The sequence below is a fragment of the Rousettus aegyptiacus genome, unplaced genomic scaffold (genome assembly GCF_014176215.1).
Source record: "Rousettus aegyptiacus isolate mRouAeg1 unplaced genomic scaffold, mRouAeg1.p scaffold_m13_p_2, whole genome shotgun sequence".
Classification (NCBI taxonomy): domain Eukaryota; kingdom Metazoa; phylum Chordata; class Mammalia; order Chiroptera; family Pteropodidae; genus Rousettus; species Rousettus aegyptiacus.
Genome location: NW_023416295.1, coordinates 25,756,854 through 25,784,172, shown reverse-complemented (window position 1 = coordinate 25,784,172; position 27,319 = coordinate 25,756,854). Strand labels below are relative to the sequence as shown.

The 27,319-nt window shown below is 33.4% G+C and overlaps 1 protein-coding gene and 1 pseudogene across 4 annotated transcripts in view; one reads left to right on the top strand and one right to left on the bottom strand.

The window, feature by feature from the left end:
• ICA1L (islet cell autoantigen 1 like) overlaps positions 1–27,319 on the bottom strand; it is a 63,146-nt gene that overhangs the window by 15,123 nt on the left and 20,704 nt on the right. For all 4 annotated transcript variants that reach the window (XM_016161918.2, XM_036236220.1, XM_036236221.1 and 1 more), the window contains 9 exons: positions 26,261–26,384; positions 24,945–25,143; positions 22,995–23,120; positions 21,650–21,748; positions 20,267–20,352; positions 18,624–18,667; positions 10,429–10,506; positions 5,805–6,059; positions 157–246 (listed from right to left, as the gene is read on the bottom strand). In XM_016161918.2, coding sequence (XP_016017404.1) covers positions 157–246; positions 5,805–6,059; positions 10,429–10,506; positions 18,624–18,667; positions 20,267–20,352; positions 21,650–21,748; positions 22,995–23,120; positions 24,945–25,143; positions 26,261–26,384 — 1,101 coding nt within the window. The remainder of the gene's footprint in view (positions 1–156; positions 247–5,804; positions 6,060–10,428; positions 10,507–18,623; positions 18,668–20,266; positions 20,353–21,649; positions 21,749–22,994; positions 23,121–24,944; positions 25,144–26,260; positions 26,385–27,319) is intronic.
• On the top strand, positions 12,659–12,777 carry LOC118614875 (annotated as a pseudogene).

Here is a 27,319-nt window from a genome sequence, read left to right as displayed (position 1 = left end):
TTTCTACGGTGAAGAATGGCTAGGTACAGCTTTCATTTTAATTCATTACTAACAAGATATTTTTTGGATAATATAGGCAAAGACTCTAAAGTGATCCTTTTTAAATTTATCTGAATTCAACTGATAATATGATGGCAAAGAATATAAATAACTTACATTTTGTTAATTTCTTTGGGCTCTGTGAAGGCACTGGCTGGTTATCAACGTGTGAAAGAGGAGGCTCTAAGCCCCCTTTGGAGGTCCAGCCTGGAGAGAGGGAAGTAATGAATTATACATTGTTAATAAATAGGTAGTAGCATCAAAAGAACAAAAAAAGGCAAGCATATGAAATAAATCTTCCAATCTTTGTACTATGGTACAGTATAAGAGGTTTAAGACACTTAGAATTTACCTGCAATTATGTATTTTATTCAAATCATCTAAGTTTAGTTCCAGCTAGAGTTAGGCTTCCTTACATTTTTCAAAGTGGTTTTGAAATACAGTCACACTACATAACGACAATTAAGTCAATGAAGGACCGTGTATATGACAGTGGTTCCATAAGATTATAATGGAGCTGAAAAATTTGTATCTTCTAGTGATGTTGTAACTGTCTCAACACAATGTTTATGATGATGCTACTGTAAACAAACCTGCACTGCCAGGTGTATAAAAGTACAGCACATAAAATTATAGTAGTAGGCTGCTATACCATCTAGGTTTGTGTAAGTATACTCTATGACATTTGCATAATGGTGAAGGTGCCTAATGACACATTTCTTGGAACATTTCCCCATCTTTAAGAGGTGCATGAATGTAAATGTACAAGTTTTTTTTAAATGATTGCAAGTGGATAAGGTATAGATAGAAAGAAATTCTAAGGAGTCAGGAAGAGAGGACACAGATCTGACAATTAGAGTCTTGAAATCGACAATTATGTTTATACCCTTGGACTTAGTAATCCCATTCCTAGAAACTTATTTATATTAAGGAAATAATTTAATTGAAGGAAAATGTGCATGCATGATTACATTTACTGAAGCCTTATGTATAAAATGAAAAAGTAAAAATAATAAGAAATTAAACAGATTAAAGATAAATGTCACAAAGTACTCTGTAGTCATTAAAAAATTCATTATGAATACACTATTAGTAACACAGGGAAATGTTTGTTGTAACTTGAAATTATTTATGCTATAATTAAAACAGTACTAGCAAAGAACTTAGATTATTCTGCCTACTACCTTCCTTGTATAGAAGAGATCTTCTGAGGCCCAAGATCTAACTTGGGGTTCCTAAAATATAGATCTTTTAACTCTCAGGGCAGCTCGCTTTCCTGGTCCACCCCAGAGGAGCAGAAGATGTAAACATAAAGGAAAGGCTAGTAAAGTGGAAAGAGTCCTGTACTAGGAATCGGGAGACCAGATTTTGGTCTCCTTTTAACTTTAAACTGCTTGATGACCTTAAGACACTCAAACACTATCAGTGCCTCAGCTATTACATGGAAATATCCTGTCAGCTTGCAGGCAGGGACTAGAACAGATGTTGCGAAACATCTGAGTTGTGAAAAAATATTGTTGCAATGGTATTGCCAGAAAATAAGAGAAGAATCCAGGGATGCTGGAGATACGCAAGTTAAGGAGAAAGAGCAGGAGTTCATAGTGGAGAATGAATTAGTTTGTACATCTTATAACTATTGAGCCATTGCTATGTCCTATGAGAATTACTGTTTTCTAAAATTTTATTACAGTGAAACATCTGAATTATCCCAGAAAGAGTACCTCTTTATTAAATAATACTTCCATTCTTACTTTTAGGCTATTTTACAAATTCTTACTGAGTGATTAACGGATATTTATTTTATTTATTGAGCTAACTTTATGCTGCTATCATAGAAAACATAAAAGTAAATCACCCCACAGATCACGCCCTTGAGGTGCTTGCAGACTGCAGAAAATATGATGGTCTTGCAGATAAAGTGTGAACATAGTAAGTATTTTAATACAAAGCACAATGAATTAAGACACTGTTAGGTATCATGAAGCTTTTTTTTTTTCAAGGGAAAGAAAGTAATATAAGACAAGATAAATTATAATTACAGCCATGAAACAGATGAAACAAACCGCTATGAGAGGCCAGAGGGAGAAACCACCTCCATTTGTCAGTGCTGAGGAAGTCTGCAAGGGCTGGCTGTGATGGAGCAAACACAGGGCTGGGAACCTAATACTCAGGCTCAAGCCCAGGTTCCAGAAGTCAAAGAAGTGACACAAGCAAAAGGCACCTCAAAGGGATCAAAAAATATTCAATATGATTATAGGAAATGGTAAGTATTTTTGAAGGAAGGTAGGAGATAAGGGTGGAAATGCAGACACAAGCAGGTTTTATTCTGGAGCCCATGGTGCTTCATTTTTAAAAAAATATAACCAGGGTACTGACATCAGAATCTGCTTCTTGGAGAGAGAACTCTGGAGGAAGCATGGAGGATGAGCTGGGGTTTGGGAGATCTGTGAGGAAGACTTGTAGCAACCCTAGAAACCAAATGAGGCTCTAAGTAGCTCTCGTAGTGGAGTCGGAGAGAAGAAGTGGGAAAGTTGCAACATATTTTAGAAAGAGAATTTATAGGATTTAGTAACAAACACAGAAGTGGGGCACAAGAAGACTCCCAAAGTGCTGGGTTGGACATAGGATGGAAGAATGGCAAGTGAGTAGAAAGAGTCCTTGGCATATAAACAAAGCAGATGACCCTTTCCTCAGGAAACACCCTGCCCCTAGCTTTCTACTACAGTCCCCTCTGCTGCAGCCTTGCCCAGAGGCTGCCATAGAACCAGCCCCCAAAGATATTCCTTTTTCTCTTGTCATCTCTGAACCCACAGGAACCGAATGTGTGTGCCAAGTTTTACTAGGTGGAAGAAATGGTATTACCTGCCTTCCCTAGGTAGAGGTAACTTAGCAAGTCAAGAATTCAAACAAGACACTGATTTTCTATATAGAGAAGATACCTAGGAAAGTCAATAAAGAAAATGTGGGATTTGGTTTAGGTGGCAGGAAAGCAGCCTTTGTCTCATTGACAAATTCCTGTGGTGATCATACGTTTTTCCCCCAGTTGATTGGTGTAACTGCAGATTTTATCTGGTAGTACTGAAGTTAAAATCAATCTTGTTCCCAACTCATTTTATGAGGCCAGTATTACTCTGATACTGGTAAAGATTACACACAAAAAAAACTATAGACCAGTATCTCTCATGAACATAGATGTAACAATCCTAAATAAGATACTAGCAAGCTGAATACAGCAACATATTAAAAGGATTATACACTACAGTCAAGTGGGCTTCATCACAGGGACACAGGGATGGTTCGACATACACAAATCGAATACTGTGATATACCACAGAAACAAATTAAAAAATAAGAATCATATGATCATATCAATAGATGCCGAAAAAGCCTTCGACAAGATACAGCATCCATTTATGATCAAAACACTTAACAAAATCAGTATAGAAGGAAAGTACCTTAATATAATAAAGGCTATCTATGACAAACCCTCAGCCAACATTATACTTAATAGTGAAAAACTAAAAACTTTCCCTCTAAGATCAATAACAAGGCAAGGCTGTCCACTATTGCCACTCTTATTCAATATAACATTGGAGGTCCGAACAAGTGCTATTAGGCAAGAGGAAGATACAAAAGGCATCCAAATAGGAAGTGAAGAAGTCAAACTGTCACTATTTGCGGATGACAAGATTCTCTATATAGAAAATCCTAAAGACTCCACAAGAACACTACTAGAAACAATAAGCAAATACGGTGAAGTCTCTGGATACAAAATTGACATTCAAAAATCCATAGCATTCCTATACTCTAATAATGAAGTGTCAGAAAAAGAAATGGAAAAAATAACCCCTTTTGCGATTGTAACAAAAAGAATAAAATACTTAGGAATAAATTTAACGAAACATGTGAAGGACCTATATAACGAAAACTACAAGACCCTATTAAAAGAAATCGAAGAAGATACAAAGAAATAGAAAGATATCCTGTGTTATTGGATTGGAAGAATCAACACAGTAAAAATGATACTAAAGCATTATACAGATTTAATACAATCCCAATCAAAATCCCATTGGCATTTTTTAAAGAAATAGAACAAAAACTCATCAGATTTGTATGGAAGCACAAAAGACCCCAAATTGCCAAAGCCATCCTGAGAAAAAATGAAGCTGGAGGCATCACTCTGCCTGACTTCAAATTATACTACAAAGCAGTAGTAATCAAAATGCATGGTATTGGCAGCAAAACAGACACACAGACCAGTGGAGCGGAATCGAGAGTCCAGAAATAAACCTATATTTATATGGACAAATAATTTTCGACAAAAAAGCCAAAAACATACATTGGAGAAAGGAAAGCCTCTTCAATAAATGGTGCTGGGAAAATTGGAAAGCCACCACAAAAGAATGAAATTAGACTGTTGTCTATCACCATACACCAAAATAAACTCAAAATGGATTAAGGACCTGAATATAAGACTGGAATCAATAAAATGCATAAAAGAAAACATAGGAACTAAACTCAAGGGCCTTGTACTTAAAAGAGGATTTTATGAATTTGACCTCAAAGGCAAGGGAAGTAAAAGAAAAAATAAAAGAATTGGGACTACATCAAACTAAAAAGCTTCTGCTCAGCAAAAGAAATCATCCGCAAGGTAAAGGGACAACCAACCATCCAAATGGGATTTGCAAGCAACACCTCCAATAAGGGCCTAATATCCAAAATATACGAAGAACTCATATGACTCAATAACAACAAAAAAACGATGGAATCAAAAAAAAAATGGGGAGAGGACCTGAACAGACATTTCTCCCTAGAAGACAAATGGCCAACAAAATATATGAAAAGATGCTCGCTAGCTATTAGGGAAATGCAAATCAAAACCAAAATGAGATACCATCTCACACCTGTTAGAATAGCTATAATCAACAGGACAAGTAATAACAAATGTTGGAGAGGATGTGGAGAAAAATGAAGCTTCATACACTGCTGGCGGGACTGCAAATTGGTATAGCCACTATGGAAAACAGTATGGAGGTTCCTCAAAAGACTTAAGAATTGATCTACCATATGATAACAGCAATCCCTCTACTGGGTCTTTACCTCAAAGACTTGAAAACCCATATCTGAAAAGATATTTGCACACCAATATTTATAGCAGCATTATTCCCAGTGGCCAGGACATGGAAGCAACTGAAGTGCCCTATGATAGATGATTGGCTAAAGAAGCTGTGGTACATATATACAATGGAATATTACTCAGCCATAGGAAGAGATGAAATACTGCCATTTGCAACACGGATGGACCTTGAGATAATCATGCTAAGTGAAATAAGCCAGACTGAAAAAGTTGAAAATCACATGATATCACTTATATGTACTTTTAGAGCAACAAATGAAAAGGACAAACAGAGACTCAGGGACATGGACTAGTGGTTACCAGAGGGTAGGGGTTGGGGGAGGAGGGAAGAGGTAGAAGGGGTAAAGGGGTTCAAATATAGGGGGTTGGGAGAGGGTGAAGTGGGTAAAGGGGATCAAATATATGGTAGCTGAAGGAAACAGGACTCTGGGTGGTAATCACACAATAGAAAATATGGATGTCAAATTATAATGTACACCTGAAAATTATATAATTGTATTAATCAATGTTACCCCAATAAACTTTTAAAAAAAATCAATCTTGTTGATTTTAGCATCCACGTGCACATTGTTTTGTTTCACAAAGACAAAATAAGTCACAAGTGTCCAAATGTTTCATAGACACTTACTGTTGATAGCTCCAGCAGCATGTAAGCCAAGGTCAAAGAGATGTGAAGGAAGGAACTGTGCAGAATGAACAAGAGGCGCAGACCCCACAGAAGGCTCCTGGGACGTGAGACTGGCACTGGGGCTCCCAAACGCAGTCTGGCATTCTTGGGTAAATTCACTAGTACATGTAGAACCAAGACTTAGGAGGTTGTTCAGAAATGAGAATTCCTTCTCAAAATCATCTTCCAATGAATCTACAGGTAAATCTTTTGTAACTGTTGAGTGAAAATAAAATGAATAGCTTTTTTCTTTTTGAGTAAATAAGAGTAGGATATAAGGCAAATCAAATTTCTTTCATTGTTCTCATATTTTATTAACATAATTTTTAATAAACAAACTGGAAGTTTATGTGAAAATGATTTCTAATTAGGGAGGCTATGGATCAAAATGACATTTCAACGAAGGTATAATAGTTATGAATATCCATATATAAATAAACTAGCATCTATGTATTTCAGAAACTATAGGAGAAATACTAACAATAATTGAGGCTTTAATGTATCACTCTCAGTAAAAAAAAAAAAGGAGAAAAATAAAGCTATAAAAGATCTAAACAGCATAATAAGGTAGTTATTTTGAATATATACCTTAACAGAATATATACCTTCTTCTTAAGCACACATTGAAAATTCACAAATATTTATTAAAGCACATGAAAATATCAGTTAGTTTCTCAAAGCAGAAATATTACAAATAACATACTCTGATTACAGTGCAATAAAATAAAATTATTAAAAATATGAAACCAAAATAGTCACAGGGATGTGAAGCATGGCACAGGGAATATAGTCAATAATATAATAACTATATATAATGCCAGATAAGTACTAGACTAATCTGGGGGATCACTTTATAAATTATATAAATGTCTAACCACTAGGCTATACACCTGAAACTAATATAAAAGAATATTAAAAAAATTTTTTTAAAAATTAAAAGTACCAGTATATACATAATAAAAGTCTCAAAAAAATGGTGGGGTTGACTTTGAAGAAATAATAGACAAAATGTCCCAACTTTGTTGAAAACAAAAATCTACTCATCCAATAAGCCTAACAAAACCAAGTAGAATCAATATAAAGAGATCTTTATCATAGACAAACCCCTGAAAGCCAATGATAAAGTGAAAACCCCCATATTCATGCACTAAAAGGATCAATATTATCCACATGTTAATTAACTCCAAATTCATGTATGAATTTAACATAATAATTATCAAAATCTCACAGGCTTTTTTTTTTTTGGTAGAAATTGACAAAATGGTAAAATTTATATGGAAATGCAAAGTGGTTGGAATAGCCAAAACAATTTTGAAAAAAGAACAGTTTTGTGGGACTTTACTGACTAATTTCAAAATTACTAGAAAGCCACAGTAATCAAGATAGTATGGTACTGACCAAGAATAGGTATACAGGTCAGTGGACCAGAATTTAGAATCCAGAAATACACTCCTACATTTTTTGGTCCCCTACTTGATTTCAATTAAAATGCCAAGAAAATTCAATGGAGAGAGAAGAATCTTTTCAACAAATGGTGTTGGAACAACTGGATATGCATATGCAATAAACAAAACAAAAAAACCCTTAGATACTCCATGCCACACACAATTAACTCAAAATTATCATAGTCCTACATTAAGAGCTAAAATGATAAAATTTCAAGAAAAAAACATAAAAAATCTTTGTGACCTAGGGTTAGGCAGAGTTCTTACATGTGACACCAAAAAAACAATCCATAGAAGAAAAAATGATAAATTGGACTGCATAAAATTTTTAAACTTTAGTGTTTCTAGAGGCAAAATCAGGAAAAGACTAAGATAAAATATTTACAAGTCATATATCTGACAAAGTATTTATAATAAGAATATATAAACAAATCTTGTAACTTAATAATATTAAAAAAAAACAATTAAAAATAGTCAATAAATTTGCCAAGAAAGAAGATATGAATGGCTAATAGGCATATGAAAAGATGCTCAACATTCTAAGTCACTGGAGAAATACAAATTAAAACAACAAATTACAAGTAATAGAATGTAAGACATATAATACTAAATGCTGACAAAGACGTCGAGAAACTAGAACTCTCGCTTTTTGATAGTGGGAATGAAAATGGTACAACCATTTTGAAAAGCAGTTTGGAGTGTTCCTTAAAAAGTCAAACTCAAATTTACCATATAACTTAGCAATGCCACTCCTAAGAATCTAAGAAAAATGAAAACATATGTCCACAAAAGAAGAATATTTACTTTTTTTTTTCTTTTTAAGGCGAGGCAACCCTTGCTTGACCTCACAGATTGCAAGGATCTTGTCAGTTTACAATCCCTTATTATTATTATTATTTTTTATGCCTACAGCATCTGGTTTTCCTAGGTGGACTCCCATCCAAGTATTAACCGGGCCCAACTCTGCTTAGCTTCCTAGATTAGACGGGATCAGGCTTGTTCATGGTGGCATGGCCATCGACTACTTGAATATTTATAGCAGCAATATTACAATAGCCAAAAAAATGGAAACAATCCAAATGTCCATCAACTAGTAAATGGATAAACGTAATGAGGTGTACCTATAACAGAGAATACTGTTTATTAACAAAAAGTAATGAGCTACAGTAAGCAAAATGTGGTATATACACATAATGGAATATTTTTCAGCCTTAAAAAGTAAAGAAATTCTGTAATATGCCACAACATAGATGAACCTTAAAGATATAATGCTAAATAAAATAATCCAGCCATAAAAAAGGCAAATAATGTGTGATTCCACTTAGATGTAGTATTTGGAGTAGTCAAAATCATAGAGACAGAAAGTAGAATGGTGGGTGTCGGGGTGGGGGAAGAGGGGAATAGGTAGTTACTGTTTAATTGATAGAGTTTCGGGTTACACAATGAAGAGTTATTGAGATGGATAGTGGTAGTTGTGGTACAACATACTGAATGTATTTAATACCACTAAACTGTACACTTAAAAATGGTTAACATGGTAAATTTTATGTTATATGTATTTTACCATGTTAAAAAAAATTCAGGGGGAAAAAGTAATGAACGGCTATATATAACATGGATAAATCTAAAAAACACTATGCTTAATGAAAGACACAAAAAGCAGACAAAAAAAGATTATTTTTTGTATGATTTCATTCATATGAAATATCCAAGAAAGGGAAATTTATAGAGACAGAAATCAGATTAGCAGTTTCCTAGGGCAGGGAGTGGGAGCAAGGATCAATTGCAAACAAGCATGAGAGAATTTGGGGGGGTAACAGAAATATTCTAATAGTCAATTGTGATGATGGTTGCAAAACTCTATAAGTTTACTAATAATCACTGAATTTTACATTTACAATGGGCAAATTTTATGGCCTTTAAATTATACCTTAATAAAGTAGTTTTTAAAAAATCAAAAGAAATTTTGTACTACTTTATGTAAATAAAGTTCAAAATCTACAGAAAATGAATAATAGCTGAGAAAAATATAACTTACTAAAATTGATCCTAATACAGAGAGAAAGCTCAGACTAATTTCCATAAAGAAGAAAACACAAAAAAGCACCAGGTGTACATGGTTTCACAGGGAAATTAATAGTAATGCAAACACAGTAAATAAAATATCAACAGACTAATGCACAATGACAAAGCTAGACTTATAACTGAAATGCCCACTATTATTTAACATTGTTTTGAAAGTAGTAACCAATGCAATTAAACAAAAGAAATCAAAGTATAACAATTGGTTTAGAAAAAGTAGGACTATCTCTATTTGCAGGTGACATGATAGTATACCTGGAAATCTCTAGAAAATCAAGGATAAAAAATTCAGCAAAGTGCTGTTACTGGTTTTATTAATAAAGTTTAAGCAAATGGCTTAAAAAAAATCATGTGGCACATATTAAGAAAATATAAAGTTCAGAAACAGACCCAAATATATACAGAAATCTAGTATATGATTGGAAGTTATCTCAAATTACTGTGGTAAAGATGGCGTTAAAAAATAATATAAAGGACAGCCATTTGCAAAAATATAACATTTAATCCACTGCTAACATAACACCATATGCATGAGTAAACTCCAAATTAATTGGAACTCTAAGTGTAAAAATAAAACAATAGAAACACTAGAAGAAAGTATAAATAAATTCATCTAATTTGGATTTTGCATATGATAAAAATCCACATCCAAGAAAAGATTAATAAATTTTATATAAAATTGTTTTTAAATGGCAAGAAACAACTATATGAAAAGTCAAAAGACAAATGACAAACTGGGAGAAAATGTTTGCAACATTAATTGCTTAGGAAAAATATTCAAGGTAGTATTTACCAAGTGCCTGCATTGCTGGATGGTTGAGATACATGTGGCAGTAAGACAGTCCTACCTGTCCTCACAGTTATACAGATACATTCTGACAGGCCAAAACATACAAAACAAATAATTATATTATTTCCACTGTGAGTAGAACTATGGGGTTGCATACCTGTGTAGAGATCTATACAGATTTTAAGGTTAGGGAAATAAATATTAAATAAAAACCAAAGAATTTTAAATAAATTATCTATTTATATACATTGAAATTATAATTTCTTACCATTTTTTTCAGAATTAGAAAACTGAGGTTCTCCAAATTCTCTTATTTGAAAATCTTTTTCCTTGTGATATGCAGTTGCTGAAACATGAAAGATAAATTGAACAAGAAGAAATTTAGCATGCTTATTTACTGTAATTTTTTGTAATAATTTGACTGAAGTGTTCAATTGATCTAATCAGATTATAAAAGGGAGATGAAAAAATTTTAAGAACCATATACACCATATATAAAAATTGCACGTGTATGTGTATACACATAAATACACAGACACATATACCTGGTATAGACACAGAGATAAAGAAAATCAAAGACGTTCATATCTTCAGCTAGTATCAGAGACATTTTAAAAAAATATAAATGAAATGTAAATGTGTCCCACATACAATTGTAGATAGCACTGCTGTATAGAGAGCTTAGAAATAATACATTTAAGGACAAGGAAGTAATATCTCTACTACTCTCATTAAAATTCAGTGCTCAGTTTGGGATACTACAAAAAGAAAGTATAAAAGGTTAATTCAACCAAAGTAATCAAAAGGAAAACAAATTCAAGAGAAAGGTATAAGGAACTACTCAGGGTTATTTAGCTTTAAGATAAGAAAGATAAAGAATAAATTAGGTTCTATGTTCAAATATAGTTAGTATAAAGATGGTGGAAAAGTACAGAAGATAAAGAAAAAATGGACTTTATTGGTAAAAATTTTAGTTGAACATTAGAAAAAAGTGGAGGGCAAAATTAGGGAGTGAGAAAGAGATTCTAGAGGTGGCTAGAGAAAGAAGTGAGCAGGAGAACCAGGGTTTGAGGGCAGGGAAGGAATAGGGGGCAGAAAGATGGGCAGAGTCACACCACAGAACGTTTTAGTATGCTAGAGAAATAGAGTTTGGGGAACAAAGAGACGTGTTAAAAGACCTTTAAGGGAGTGTTGCTGTATAAGATGCAGGATAACCTCTCTCTTTCCCAGAAGTCTTTAATAATAATCTGCTTTACTCCATAGTACATTTGGTATGAATTTATGTGGGGTTTGGTTTTATTTTATTTTAATGCTACGGACATGTGTGAGATTGAGATCAAAACAGGAATAGGAGACAGAAAAGGCTAGCTCAAAAGGCATAGTTTTATTCCATTATATGAAATACCACTTAAGTAAATATCTCAGAGAATAAATGCTTGAACCCATTTCAAGTTAGTTCTTCGAGATAGTTCTAAAAGTTAAATTATTCAGTTAATGTCTGGGATGTTTATGTTTTTCAGAAAGGTTATCCCAGTTTTTGCTCTACAAGTAGAGATGGTGTTATCTTGGTTCCAAGGATAATGAATATTTTCAAAATGTTATTAATATGATCAATGAGAACTACTACCTAGAAATGTAATAGATTAAATACTCAGAAGCACCCTTCCTTACAAAAAAAAAAATCCTTGTTAAAACTATAAAATATATTTTTGATGCAGTGCTGGACTTATTTGGAACAATGAAAGCTGAAACCAGAGCTGGGAGAGGGGTGTGCGGCAAGCAAAGAGGAAAGCCACATGTCCAGGAGACAAAGCCTTCAGCAAACACAAAGAAAAGATGCTGAGCCCAGGATTCCTACATTAAGCTAATGACCCTGGAAGGAGGTTAAATTGTTCACCAGGCTGGTGGTGTTCCTTTGATCTGGAAAGAAGCAAAATGAATTTTCACTAGAGAACAATCTTCCAAGCCTCCATGATTGCCATTGATTAAGAGCAAACAAATATTAGGTCATAATCAGAAATCGCAGAACAAGCAAGCTGATAAGCTACCAAGAAAATATTGGGAGAAACCAACTAATAGATAAAGATGCCACCATCAAGGATTTCAAATACTTATATTTTTACATACAGACTGAGTCATAAGGTGAGAAAAAAACAAATGACTATAAAAGCTGACTAGGCAGATTTGCAAAATAAATAAATAGAACTTTTAGAAATAGAAAGTGTAGTTATTGATGAGGAAAAAATAACTAATATAGATTAAAGAGTAGATTAAATGCAAGAAAAGACAATCAGTGAAGAACTTACCTAGAACACAGGATTCAGGAAAAGGAAATGGAAAATATAAGAGTGGTTAAAAGTTATGAAAGATGAATGAAAGGTCTAACATAAGCTTACTGGAGTTCTGGAACGAGAGAATAGAGGAAATGGAGAGGCAATATTTTAAAAGACAATGGTAGAGTTATACATTTTTTATCATATCAGAAAAAAAAAAAGAGAGTCTATTGCCATGCCACCCTGAACAAGCCCAATCTTGTCTGATCTCAGAAGCTAAGCAGGGCCGGGTCTGGTTAGTACTTGGATGGGAGACCACCAAGGAAGACCAGATGCTGTAGGCATAAAAAATAAAAAATAAGGGATTGTAAACTGACAAGTTCCTTGCAGTCTGTGAGGTCAACTAAGGGTTGCCTCACCTAAAACAACAACAACAACAACAACAAAAAGATAATGCTTGAGTATTTTCCAGGACTGGTTAAAAAAAAAAAAAAAAGATACAGGAAACACAACTAATACTATAACAAATGGGGAGTGAAAACCCCACAAAGAATGGCATGTTTAGACACACTGTACTGAAACAGCAGAACATCAAAAACAAATAGCACATCTTAAAAGGTAGAAAAGGCAAACTCACTATAAAGGAATAATAATTAGACTAACAGAAGATTTCTCAAAAGCGCACAGAAAGCAGAAAACAGAACAATATTTAGAAAGTGCTAAAATACCAACCAACCTAAAATTGTTAATTGAGCAAAGCTGTCTTTCAAAAATAAGAACTAATATTTCCAGACAAACATAAGTCAAGATTACCACAATGGCTTCTTTAATAACTTTTATACTAAAAGCTGTAGTTAAGGAAAAAGAAAATGAGATCACAATGAAGATCTAAAGTAAAGGAAGAAACAGTAACAAAGGAAAAATATTGGTAAATTAACATTTCCTCATACAATAATGTTCTAATTTTTGTTCTAATGTTTTAATGTGGGAGATTAGAAAGAGAGACAGAAATAAAATATTGGATAATAATAGTAAGATAGGATGAGAGTGATTGGGATTAGTTTTCTAAAGTCTTTGTAACATTTGGGGGATACTGAGATATTAATAAATTAAGACTTTAGACTTCATTAAGTATGATAAAATTCAAAGGAAATCACCAAAAACAGAAATAAAAAGTACAACTTCCAAACCAGTGCATGGGAAAAAGAAAAGACTATGAATCTTTAAAAACAAATGAAAAAAAATCAATCCAAAATAATGCAAAATAGGACACAAAATACAGATCCAAATATAAATCATGACAGTAAATGCAAGTGTACTAAACTCACCAAATAAAAGAATGACATACTGCAATGTTGACCTTTAAAAAAAAATCCAGCTAAATCTACAAGAGAAATATTTTAAAAATAAAAGGACATGGGGGAAGTTGAAAGTAAAAGGGTAGAAAAAGTATACCAAGCAAACATTAATAAAAAGAAAACTAGGTAAGCTAATCCAAAATCACATAAAGGAGACTTTAAGCCAAAAAATATTATTAGGGACAGAAAGGGTTACTATTTAATGATAAAAGATTAATTCACTAGAAAGATACTAACATTCTAAACATATGCACCCATTACTACAAAATCTTCAAACAAAATATATAAAGAGAAAAACTACAGGAAGAAGTTGAAAAACCCACTTTAATAGTGGAGATTTCAAAATAAATTTCTCAAAATACAAGACATCAGTACAAAAATCAAGCTTGATTTAACAGACATATTTAGGCTCCTGCACTTAACAGTTAGAGAATATACATTCTTCTCAGGCACATGGAACATTTACAATATTTGGCTACTTGTTAGCCGATATAATGTCCCAATAATTCAAAAAATCAGTATCACAAGGACATCTTTTCTGACCAAAATTTAATAACAAAATGATGAATTTTAATAATTCCATAATTTGGCAATTTCGGAAACACACTTTAAAGTCACTGATGACTATGGGTCATAGATGATATAATGAAAAGTTTAAAATAATTGAAACCGAATGATAATGAAAATGCTATATATTGAAATTTATTAATTTTCACACAATGGATTCAGCAATACAAAGGAACTACTGACACAAGTTATATCATGGATGAACCTCAGAAACATTTTATGAAGTGAAAAGTCAGACACAAGATGATCACATATTGCATGATTCTATTATCTAAAATGTCAACAAAGGCATATTTATATAGAAAGAAAGTAGATTAGTGGTTGGCTAGGGGTGGCCATGAGGGATTTTGATGAGGGAACGAAATGTTCTAAAATTGATTTATGGAGATGGTTGCAACATTCAGTAACTAAAAATCATTGATTTGTATATTAAAGTAAGTTTTATGACATATAAAATATACCTCAATACAGCTTTAAAAAAAATCTTGTGGGATGCAAGAAAAAGAAAATTTTGAGGGAAATTTTAGCCTTAAAGAATAACAACCACAAAAAAAAAGTACAGGAAGAAATAAAGATAAGAACTAAAATTAATAAAATGAACATTCAATAGAGAGGATTAACAAAGCCAAAAGTTGGTTTGTTGAAAGAATAAATAAACCTTAGAAAGATTAATCAAGAAAAAAAAAAGGAGAAGGAATAAATAAATATCTGGAATTAGAAAAGGGATGTAATTACTAATACAGTTGGTTCTAAAAGATAGAATAATATTATACATGGTTGATGAAACTACAATAATGTTCATTATATTTCATCTGTGACTGTTAAAAAAATGTTCTCTAATTGGGTACAGGATTATTATGTAAAGGTAGCAAAACTTCTGAAAACATATTTGAAGCTATGTTAGATATACAAGTTCATGATTATTGTGGATTCTTGTTTCTTTTATCAGTATGATGTATATTTACGTATAAACCTAAAAGTGCCTTCCACATTTATTGGGCACCTACTATGTGCTATGTAGTTTATAAATACTATCTCTAACCCTAGTGTCTCTCTGAGGTAGGAGTATATGACTCATATTTCAGGTGAGAAAAATGAGAGGCATAAATGACTTGTTTTTTAAAAGCCAGCATTCAGATTTTTCTAACTCCAAAGTCACAGTGATTCAAATATGTTGACTATATATAAAATATATATTTACAAAAAAGTAAGAACACAAATTTAAATGAGGAAAAACTGAAACTTCATCATACAACCCTGTGAAATGGATGTCATTGAAAGCACTTAGAGAAGGCCAGAATTCCCTAAAGAAGACAATGACACCCTCTAATTGGGTACTGCTAGAAAACCCCAGTTTTTGTTTTGTTTTGTTTTGTTTTGTTTGCATAGCCTCTGGTACTTCCTGACCAGGAAGCCTGGACTGGCAGTTATATAGAGTGTATCCTACCACCTGCCCTGGCAGAGAAATAAGTCAGCAGCCCTAGCAAGCTGTGGAACATAACCTGTAGCCCACCTGACTAGAAAGCCCTAACAATAACCCATGGGAGCCTTAAAGCCCAGGTTACATGAATGCCCATTAGCACACCCAAGCCTATAGCCCCACCTAGCAGTGGAAGCCAGTTTATGGCCATACTCAGTTGCTGAGTACAGCCTAGAAGCACAGTCAGTGACCCAGCCTGACTGTAAAGGATAGCCTCGAGCCCCATACAAATGTGAGGTATAGCATGAAGCCCCCACCCAGGCACGAAATCTGGCCCGTAACTTTGCTCAACAGCAGAGCACAGTCACTGTCCTGCTCAATTTGGAAACCCAGCTGTGGCCTGACCTGATTTCAAAGCACAGGCTGAGGCTGTATCATATCATAAAGCCCTGCCTGCAGTCTCACCTGAACAGAGGTCAGGCAGGATCCCTGGCCATGCGCCCTGACTAGATGAATAGCTCTACTTGACCAGAAGGGCCCAGCCAGCAGAAATGCTTGTACATAGATACTGGTCCCCCACCCACTACTTCAAAGCACAAGCAATAGTTTCCCCAACATTATAATTAAATTGTCAAAGTCAAAGACATAATTTTGAAAGCACAAGCTGAAATAAAAGGATACTAATTAACCTCGAAAAAAATACTTGAACATGTCCAATCCACTGGCAAAAATAAATATACAGTATTATAATATTGTAATGATGATATATAAATCATTTTCAACTCTAGTTTAAAAGTTTAACATAAATATTAAAAAGTATAGTAATTTATTATTGGATATACAATAGTCGAAAGATATAAATTCTAACATTAACAACCTAAAATACAGAATTTCTATATGTTATTGAAGTTAAGCTGTTATCAGTTTAAAATAGGATGACATAAATATATTTATGTAAGCCTTATAGTAACCACAAAGAAAAAACATGTAACAGAAATACAAAAGTTAAGATAAAGGAATAAAAGCATACCACCACAAGTCACCAAATCACAAAGAAAGACAGCAAGCGAAAAAAGAACAAAGGAACTACGGAACTGTCAGAAAGCAATAAACAAAATGGCTTTAGTAAGTCCTTACCTATAAATAAGTAAACATAAATGGATTAAATTCTCCAAAGAAAACACACAGAATGGCTGAATAGATAAAAAACAAGATCCAATGATATGCTGCCTACAAAAGACTAACTTTAGTTGTAAGGATACAAATAGGCTGAAAGGAAAGGGATGAAAAAAAAATTCCATGCAAATGATAGGTAACCAAATTCAAGCAGAGGTAGCTATACTTATTATAGTTACATACAAAGAATGAAATTAGACCCCTATTTTACATTGCTCACAGAAATTATCTCAAAATGGATTAAAGACTTAAATATAATATCTGCAACCATAAAACTTCTAGAATAAAAAACAGAGAAACTCCTTAATAATGGCCTTGGCAATGATTTTTTTTTTTTGATATGACACCAAAAGCATAAGAAACAAAAGCAGAAATAAACAAGTGGAACTACATCAAACTAAAAATCTTCTGTACAGCAAATAAATCAACAAAATGAAAAGGCAACTTTTCATTTTGGGTAAAATATTTGTAAACCATATATTTGAAATGGGGTTCATATCCAAAAAACATAAGGAACTCATATAACTAAACAGCAAACGACAATAGCAAAACCCCAAATAATATGATTTTGGAGTAGGCAAAAAACTTGAATGGGCATTTTCCCAAACAAATAAGATATACAAATGGCCAACAGGTACATGAAAAGGTCCTCAACAACACTAATCATCAGGGAAATGCAAATAAAAACTTCAATGAGATATTACCTCACACCTGTTAGAATAACTATTATTAAAAAAGACAAGAGAATGAATGCTGGTGAGGATGTGGAGAAAGGGGTAATTAACAGTGCACAAGATTACTGTTAATCAGAATGTAAATTGGTACAGTTATTATGGAAAACGGTATGGAGGTTCCTCAAAAAATTAGAAGTAGAACTACTATGTAATCCAGCACTTCCACTTCTCCGTATATGCCCAAAGAAAATGAAATCACTATCTTAAAGACGTGTATCTTCGCCCAACCGTCATCATTTACAATAGCCGAGACACGGAAACAACCTAAGTGTCTGTTACAGACGAATGGATAAAGAAAAAATATATACAAACAATATTATTCAGCCATAAAAAAGGAAATTCTACCATTTGTGACAACATGGATGAACCTTAAGGGCATTATGCTAGGTGAAATAAGTCAGCCAGAGAAAGACAAAAACTGTATGATCTAAAAAAGCCAAACTCATAGAAACAGAGTAGACTGGGAGCTGCTAGGGCCTGGAGGATAGGGGGGATGAGGAGATCGGTCAAAGGGTACAAATGTCCAGCTATAACATGAGTAAGTTCCGGGGACTTAAGGTACAGCATGGTACTATAGTTAACAATACTGTATTGTATATTTGTCAATTACTAAGAAAGTAAATCTTAAATGTTCTTTGTAAATCTTAAAGGGTAACTTTGAGAGGCAATGGATGTGTTACTAAATCTTATTGTGATAATCATTTTGCAATATATGTATATTAAATCACATTGTATACCTTAAACTTACACAATGTTATATGTCAATTATAATTCAATAGAGCTAGGGAAAAAGCTAACTCAAAAGTGTTCAGAAGAGACTTATAAAGTGACTGAATGTGTTTTTTTAATTGAATGGATATTAACAAAATCTCCTTTAAAATGCTTTGACATTTAAAAAGTGATTATTTCACATTTTAATGCATTTGCCGTCTTACCTGATTCACTTCTCAAGCTCACTTCCTCACCTGACAAAATTAACCTAAAGCAAAAACCAAAAATGCAAATATTTTGGTTAAAATACATTTGAGACTCATATTCCACAAATAGTTTAATGTGGTTTAGAAAACTTTTTTTTAACTGGTTGTCTGGTAGATCTCCTAAAATCTGTCTGAGACAAATCTAACTTCTTCTGTAGAGCTACATAGGATATGAAAATAATCCTGTGAATATTTACTGAATATTGACAAAGTAGCAGGCGCTGTGTTCAGCTTGGTAGGTACTATGATAGTAGTACTCTATCATAGAGAATATCTGTCACCAAAGCCATTGAGTATCAAGTTTAGTTTTCAAGCATTGAAGACTTTTGCTCAATAATACTTGGGAACTAAACAGATGGAATGAAGAGCTGCAGAAAAAAATGGACTACTGTGTTTTAAACAATGAAATGATGTTTGCGAAAGAAGACATGTTTGCCTAAAATATTCTCAATTAATACTAACTTTTGGATATTTATATCATCCATCTGGTATAATAATAAAAAAAATGAGACAAAGAAATTAAACACAAATTTAGCCATTATTCCTGGGATACAACCTCAAAATTCTAGTATGGAAGGTTGTTTTTAATAAGTCTTTAAATATATTTTATAAGCGATACGGTATTTATTTGCAAATACCACAAAAATAAGCCTACAGAGCAAACAGATACTTATGACTCAGAATAAAATTTCCAGTGACAGTACACGTGTGTATATTTTAAACAACAGGAGTGGAAGAGAAGGTGAAGCGCTTTGGACTCTGTTAACTCAAAAGGTAGCTCTCATAAAAGCTGAAGAGACATGGGAAGATTTTGAATAAAACATTCATAAAATGTGATGATGAAAAAAAACTACTAAATTAATGTATTTAATATATGATTTTAAATGTCAATGTAGAACTCAGTTAAGTTTAATTTATAACTATACAATTACTTAACCTACATCCTAAAAGGTTTATATATTCAAGTTAGCCAAAAAAAAAAAAAAGTTTGAATTTCCCTACAGAACGAAGGGAGAATATGCTTATATTTCGGATCCCCTTCCACTCAACAATATATGGTTTGTAACTGGCCTTATTGCTGGTTTTCTTATTACACTCAGTACAATGTGCTTAAAATGAGAAGTGGCAGCTCTGACAGGAAAACAAAGGTAAGATGTAACAAGAGGAAGACAAGAGGAAGACAGGCACCATGAAGGACGTGCAGGACAAGCGCCTCCATTTTCAGGAATCCAGCCCCAGTCCCATCTGTGCTGTGCTGGAGACTGATTTTCAATGGCTTCTGCCTCAAAGCTGGGGCACCTATCCCTTTCTTTTTCAAGCTGTCCCTTCTAGGATTCATTAGTAGAGACTCTTAATACAAAGTTCAGTCTCCCAAATTACAGAGTTTGGAGTTATCACCCCAAGCTGTTTGTGCTCCTATCACTGCCTTTGCCTGCCATGTTAAAAATGGGAAGAAAAAATAAGACTTCAAAATAAATGTAAATGCTAACTGGAAAAACAGCATAAGAGCAAGTATTCAGTAAGCCAGAAAAGAAACAATTCTTTCCAAATATATCATACAAAGACTTCCATAACATGATATATAACTTTTGTCTGCTTACTTGTTAAAGTCTTCAATGAGAGAATTATTTTCTCTCTGGTCTTCTTTGTGGTCTTCAGTAAGCTTGCTTGAAGTGTCTTGTAGGTTCTAAGGATAAGAATTAGATATTAAGTAAATGAAAAGAATCTGTTTCTCTCTTTGTGCAGACAAAATGAGAATAAAAATTCTAAAAAATAATATACAATAGGAGTAGTTCTGAAGTAGAGAGTAAGAGGTGTGGAAAATGTACGATAATTTGAACTGAGCCCCAAGTCCTTGTTATCCTGGCTGCTTGTGGCAGCTACCCATACTGTGACATGGGCTAGCCACAGGGTTTACAACTTTGTGATATGCCAAAGAAAACGATATTGTGCTGCTAGCTTGTACTGCAATGCTCTAAATACAATTAAAGATTTTCAACTTTAATTCAGAGCAGAAATTGGATATTACATTTGGCTAAATACACAGTATGTCATCCAAGGAAACATTAATACAGAAAAAATAAAAAGCAAAACATACACGACAAAAAACAAAAACACTAATTCGAGGTTATCTATTAGACTGCAATATACTATGTCAGAACATGACTTCAAAATCTGTACCAAGCCACTGGAATACATAGTTGCAAGATAAGAAAGAATCCATCACAGATACCATATAGCATGAACAAACCCACCACCAACATTTTCAAGCTGTACTGAAAATAAGGCAGAATGATAAGTTCCAAGCTACTGAAGATAGCCTACCAGAAGTGAAGAAATGATTACCACAGTACAACTCTATGGAATAAGCCATATGCAAAAAAGGTTGTCAGGAAGATATACAAATGTTAAAAGTATTACAATTGTAATCAGAGAGTACCTCTTATCCGTAGGTTTACAGAAAGAGCTGATCTAATGCAGTAGTTGCTTTAACTGCAATCACACACATATAATCACCAAAACTGGAATAATCGTATCATAAATCACACCTATGACATGAGTGTAAAAGTTAAGCAAATAATTTTTCTTTAACTTCTAAAATTGTCAGGTAGGTAATCTGGTCATTTTTGGAAAACATTACCACTTTCCATCACTTGTTCCTCCTAAGTTTTCCTTCCCATAACCTTTTCTTATCTCTTTTGCATTTTTTTTTTTTTTTTTACTTTCTCCCTCTTTAATTACTGCTCCACTAACACATCTTGAGCCTATCAGTAGTATTACCATGTATTTTTTTAGTGCTGCTGGTAACATTTGGAATCAAGGAAGTGGCTGGCTGCAGGAGTGCAGATTCTTGGTGGAAGGAGTATACAAAAGTTTCTCAGTGTTTTGTGAATTTAAAATTAGACTTAGCAAAAAATAGTTTCAATGTTATTATCCAAAAGAAGTGTAACATATCTAATAAAAGAACACTGAAAGAAATGTACCTTGAGAGCTACAAAATTGTAGGGATGAAAGCCAATACAGGCTCCCTGGATTTCAGACATCACTTGAGCTGTTTTCTCCCAGAATCCAAGCAGTGTTCTCTACAGAAAAAGAAAAGGTGACATTAAAGTTCTGCTTCTTTTCCATGATTTTTTCAGTGCTATTTTCCCTCACTAGTGTAGTAGATAAATAATTGCCGAATAATAAGCAGCAGGAACTAAATTCAATTTCTAAGTTTGGATATTTACAGACCAGAACACTGTAAATTGCGATTCTGTATAAGAATTGGCATCTGTATCTACATGTATGTGTTATCTGTATACAACACTGGCATGTACACTGAAGCCAGCTAGAGTGTAACTGCAGCCAAGAGAATGAAACCGGTGGCTTAGAATACCCTCACCTGGGGTTCAAAAATGTATTCTCAAGCTAACTCAAGTAATGGGGCATTTCCTTGCTGCTTTGAGGTTCTTGTTCAAAATGAGAGGGATGAGTGGAGAGAATAAAGAAGAACTGAACTAAAAACTACTGTTTCAGGCATTATGCTACCCAGATTATCATATACTTTTATTTTCAAGTGTATCCCTTCTTGATTCTTAAATTCCACAGTACTGAACTGAATTTGGTAGATTCCCAATATCTATTTCCTTTAGTTTATTAGTCTTTTCTTATATGAATGCAGTTTATTCTATTTTGCCATTTACAAAAATACATGTTAAAATCAGTAACTGCTACTTATTAATATTTAACCTGTACATTATATGTATTTATGTGTGACTTGGGGTAATATAAAACAAGTGAGACTTTTGAGATTAAAGTGGTATGGGATGGCAACTTGGCAGAATAGAAAGAACACATGACCTAGAATTAGAAAATTTAGGTTTTTAAGTCCAACACTGCCATTTACTTTAATTCTTACAGATTTTAATTCTTACAGGTTTTCTTTCCTCATCCATAATATGACAAAAAAGTTTAAAACTTTTTGGGCCACAACATCTTTGCTTCAAATTAAATTATATGTAGAAGTCCCAAGTGGAGTAGCTCTGGGTAAACCAGGGCTAATAAACTCCTCAACAGTCCCCTTCTCAGCCCTAGATGGTCACTAAGTCTCTCTGACATACGACACCAAGGAGAATAATGTGAAGTTACTAGAGTAGACAATCCCTAAGGTCTTTTTCACTCTAGAATTCTGTGATTATCTGGCTGTCATAACCTCAGTAAGTCAATTTTGGCAAATCAAAGGAATCTGATCATTATACAAAATTTTAAACCCTTTAGACAACTTTTAAAAAGGAATCTCACCACTCATCTTTACTGCAAGGACATGCTGACCATGGAGGTGGGTACCTGGTAGGTAGTGAGTGAATGAGATAACATATTGCAGCGACTAGCTCCAAGTAAATCCACTTTCTGACAAACATCCATCTTTAACTTGTCAAAAGAAGCTTTGCTATTTCTCACTTGGATCTGTACCTACAAACACAAATATGTTAATTATTATTACTGATAATACAGATAAAAATATACTATACAGGTTCATGATACATATTTCAGACACATGAAATTGTAATAAACACTAATTACCTTCCTCTGTATTATTATTTCTTGATTAATGGTAAAGATTTTGCCTATTTTTAGGAATTATAGGAGATTCTTTCCACTAGATATCTTTATGCTAAGAAGGTATGCACTGATCGATGGAAAGTAAAGAGTTAAGAATAAAACAAAGATTCCCAATAAAAGGAAACATCTGAAACTGATGGATAATATTTAGGTAAGAGAAGAATAAACAGAAGGAGGACCTAGTTTAAGTGTTCTGAAGCATTAAAATCTGAATGACAAAGACATATTTATAAATTAAAATATAGACCTATTCTATTTCTTATATATAAGGTGAGTTATATGTCACCAAGTAATATGAATACTCAACTTTTAAATATACTCATTCATTCATTCAACAAATATTTATAAGGTATCTATTATGTGCCAGGCACTATGTTAGGCACTGAGATACTGTGAATAAAACAGCGTTCTTCCGCATCACCCGAGTGGGGGAAAATCAAGAAAATGAGAAGTAAATAAATAATAAGATAATCTCCAAAAAATATAACAAAAGATAATATATATATAAGATAATCTTATAAAAAGATAATATAAGTGAGCAGAAATGGGTGGCTACTTTTGATAACAAAATCAAGGAAGTCCTTGGTGACCTCATCCATGTTGCTTGAACTGGGACAGAAAGGTGATGAGCTGGCCATGCTAATAAGACCCTGAGGAGAATATTCTAGGCCCAGGGAAAAGCAAGGACAGAAGTTCTGGGTGTGGGAGGTGGGTGAAGAGCTTACCATGTTTGCAGAACAGGAAAGAATAAGGTAGTACATATTCCTTCCTGGAGCCCAGAGAGGGCTGGAGCACAGAAAGTAAGTGGAAGATGTGGCTGCAGAGGAACCAAGGGTCAGACTGTGCAGCGCTATTTGGGTTCAGAGAAGAGAACTGAATTGTATTCTTTCTTTTTTTAACTGAACTGAAATTCATACAACATACATTTAATCATTTTAAAATGTACAATTAAGCGACAATTGTGCAACCATTCTCTTGGATTGTACTTTCATTGTCGAGGATTATAAAGGGGATAGAATAACGGGCTGCTGTGGCCTGAGGCCATGTGACAAACTACTTGCCAGATATGCTGGGAATAATCAGTGAGGCAAACCATTTACAACAGCTTGCACAGAATAAAGGCTCCATCAATATTAAGTAAGATTTTTATTATAGGTACTTTAAATATTTATGAAATGAAGGAATAAATGAATATTATTCACGTATGGTAAATTCAGGGGACACAATTTACAATAGCAGTTTATTTTGCAATAACATGTGTACATACATAGATAGTTGCTTTAAAAGTTTGTGGTCAAACTATGTATTACGGCAGAATGAAACATTTGATAACTTTTACCTTACTTATAATTAATAATCACTTTACATGAATTTTTACTCTATTTATTCCTCGCTAATAAACTCCCTCCTGCAAACAAGTCTCAAAGTCCAGTTAAACAAGATCTATCATGAGGGGTATAAAAATAATAGTAAAAAAAGGTTGATGCAGTAAGGATGCCACTCAAAGAGTAAAAGAAAATTGTGACAACCTTTAGTACTTCAACCAAAGATCTCCGAGCAACCAAGAATTAATAATATAACATTTTCCCCAAAACTGTCTGGTCTTGATTAAGTTATTCTGTAGAAGTTCAATAGGTTTATGTATCAAGAAAAAGAAAGGATATATTTTCATACTTTTCTGAACTTTTCCATCTGTTTTAAGGTGTCGGGGTCCAGTTCTTGGGATACATCTTTCATCCACAGCAGAGCTCCTCTGTATTCTGTGCGTGCATGCTCCATCCGATTAATCGTCATCAAGGTATCAGATACTGCCCTTTGACTAAATGTGGCTACTTCTTGCTTAAGACGAGACAGGGGAGTATACAGGGCCAATCTAATGGCACAGAAATAAAAATCAGAGAGACGTACATCCCATAAATAAAACATAAACAAAGGTTTAAAATAATCATAAAGCATATTTTCTATTAAGATGAGTCTATAAATAGATTATTAAGTTGCCTAAGGAACTTTAGAAAGCATGTAAGGATCATGCAGCCAACTCTGAATTGTTAATAAAAATGTGTCTGTAGTTTTCTTATTTTAGGAAATATGTCATTTTTGCAAAATTTTGGATGTTAATCCATGTATAAACAACCTGCCAAGTAAATGTGCCATTCAGAAAAGAGTTCCATGGATAAGAGAGATCTTATATTCATAAAGCATTATCCTATAAATAGAAAAACAAATTTAGGAAAAATCTGAATATAGAAAAGCAGATAAAATTATTAGAAAAACTAATGAGGATCGAGTTCTTAGCAGCCGAGAATGAAGACAAGAAAACAAGGATTTAAGAAACACAAGTCAAACCCAGCTCCTCTGGTCTGCTTTTAACTTAATGACAGTGGAGGGTCTTGTACTGAGTGTCTCTTTGTCATTTAAAGATGGACTTCTGCACTGATGTAGTGTTTCAGAATAAAGCCACTTAAGTTACATATCATCATTACAAGTTTGATAAGGCCTGTTTTCATTTTCTTCTGAAAATGCAAACATTTTGGCTGTATTTAGTAATTGTAGGAGTCTTTGCAGCAGGTATCTTTAAGCTAATAAAACTGTAAAATGATAAATTCAAAGTATATAATTAAGAAAAAAAAGTTTCCGCTGCTTAAAAAGTTCCAATGTACTCATAGTCTAGTATCCAAAAAAGTGGAAAAATGTAACTATACATATTTAAATTTTAGTTATTCTATATCTTTGTTAAATTAAACTTCTTAAGAAATTTAAATATAGGTCTTAAAGGCTATTTCTCGGAATTAAGCAATTGAAATGTCAATTTTAAAATAACCATTTAAAATACAAATAAGAGGCATCAAAACAATTATATACTCAATATATTTCTCTTTTAATCCTCTACTGGAATGTTTAGGCACCTTTTCAAATATGCAAATTTAGGTACATACAGCAAAACTTTCATACTGACTACAGAGTTAAGGATTATGAAAAACCATGTAAACCTTTGCTTGGCTGAGGAACAGAGTGCCCTGCCAGTGGCATCCATCATTCTGCCAGCTTGCGTTGTATCTCGTTCTGCTTGACACTTTAAAAAGAGCCCTAGTTCATCTTCTTCGTCTGATATAACTAGCAAAAAAATGACAGTATAGTTAATTATTTCATTTTATCATTTGCTTAAAATATACATACATGCAACTAAAATTCTCACAGAAATAATTCTCTACACATTAGAATTATTTTGGGGGAAGAAGAATATTTTAAAAATGCAATTCCTGGGCTCCATTTCCACAGATTCAGATATTATAGGTCTGAGGAACTACTTTTTTTTTTTTTTTTTTTTCTTTTTAACAAGTACTACAGATGGTTTTGATGCAGTGAATCCATGGAACTCGCTTTGGGAAAGGCTGATCTTCAGTGGAAAAAAAAAATTCCAAAATGACAAAACAAAACCACAAATAATACATTTTCAAATGTGCAGAAATGCATTTTAGGATTTGCCTCTTACAAAGTATTTGTTTCCTATTTAAATTTAACTTATTCTTGACTTACATCTTGGCTTCAATTTCCTATGCTCATAATCGCAGACCCATGGACATCGCAGATGTCCATAACTTTGCTGCTGAAACTCTAAAAGTTCTCATACAGTGCCCTGCTCCTCAAAGTGTGGTACACTGACTAATGCTAGTCCAGAGCCACTTGTTACCAGCCTGTGGCAAGCACCAAATCTAAGAAACTGTTACCAATTTGACTATTTTATATCTGTTGAATCTAATAATAAAAAAAAAAGCTTATATTTTTCAACCCCTTTTACTTCATTTCTCTAAAAATTCATCTTTTTATTGTTTTACAAAAAGTGTCAGTTTAAAACAGATTGAAAGTAAAACACAAAACAAAAAAGTGGTCCTTTACTACAAAGTTTTAGAAGCACTGCTGTAGTGTAAAACAAACCTTCCAATCACAAAAAGACTAATAACTGGGGAGCCCATAAAGTGTTCAAACTCTAAGCTTAAAGTGGAAAAAAATGACAAATGTCATGCCTAATTTCACTCAAGTTTACTGGC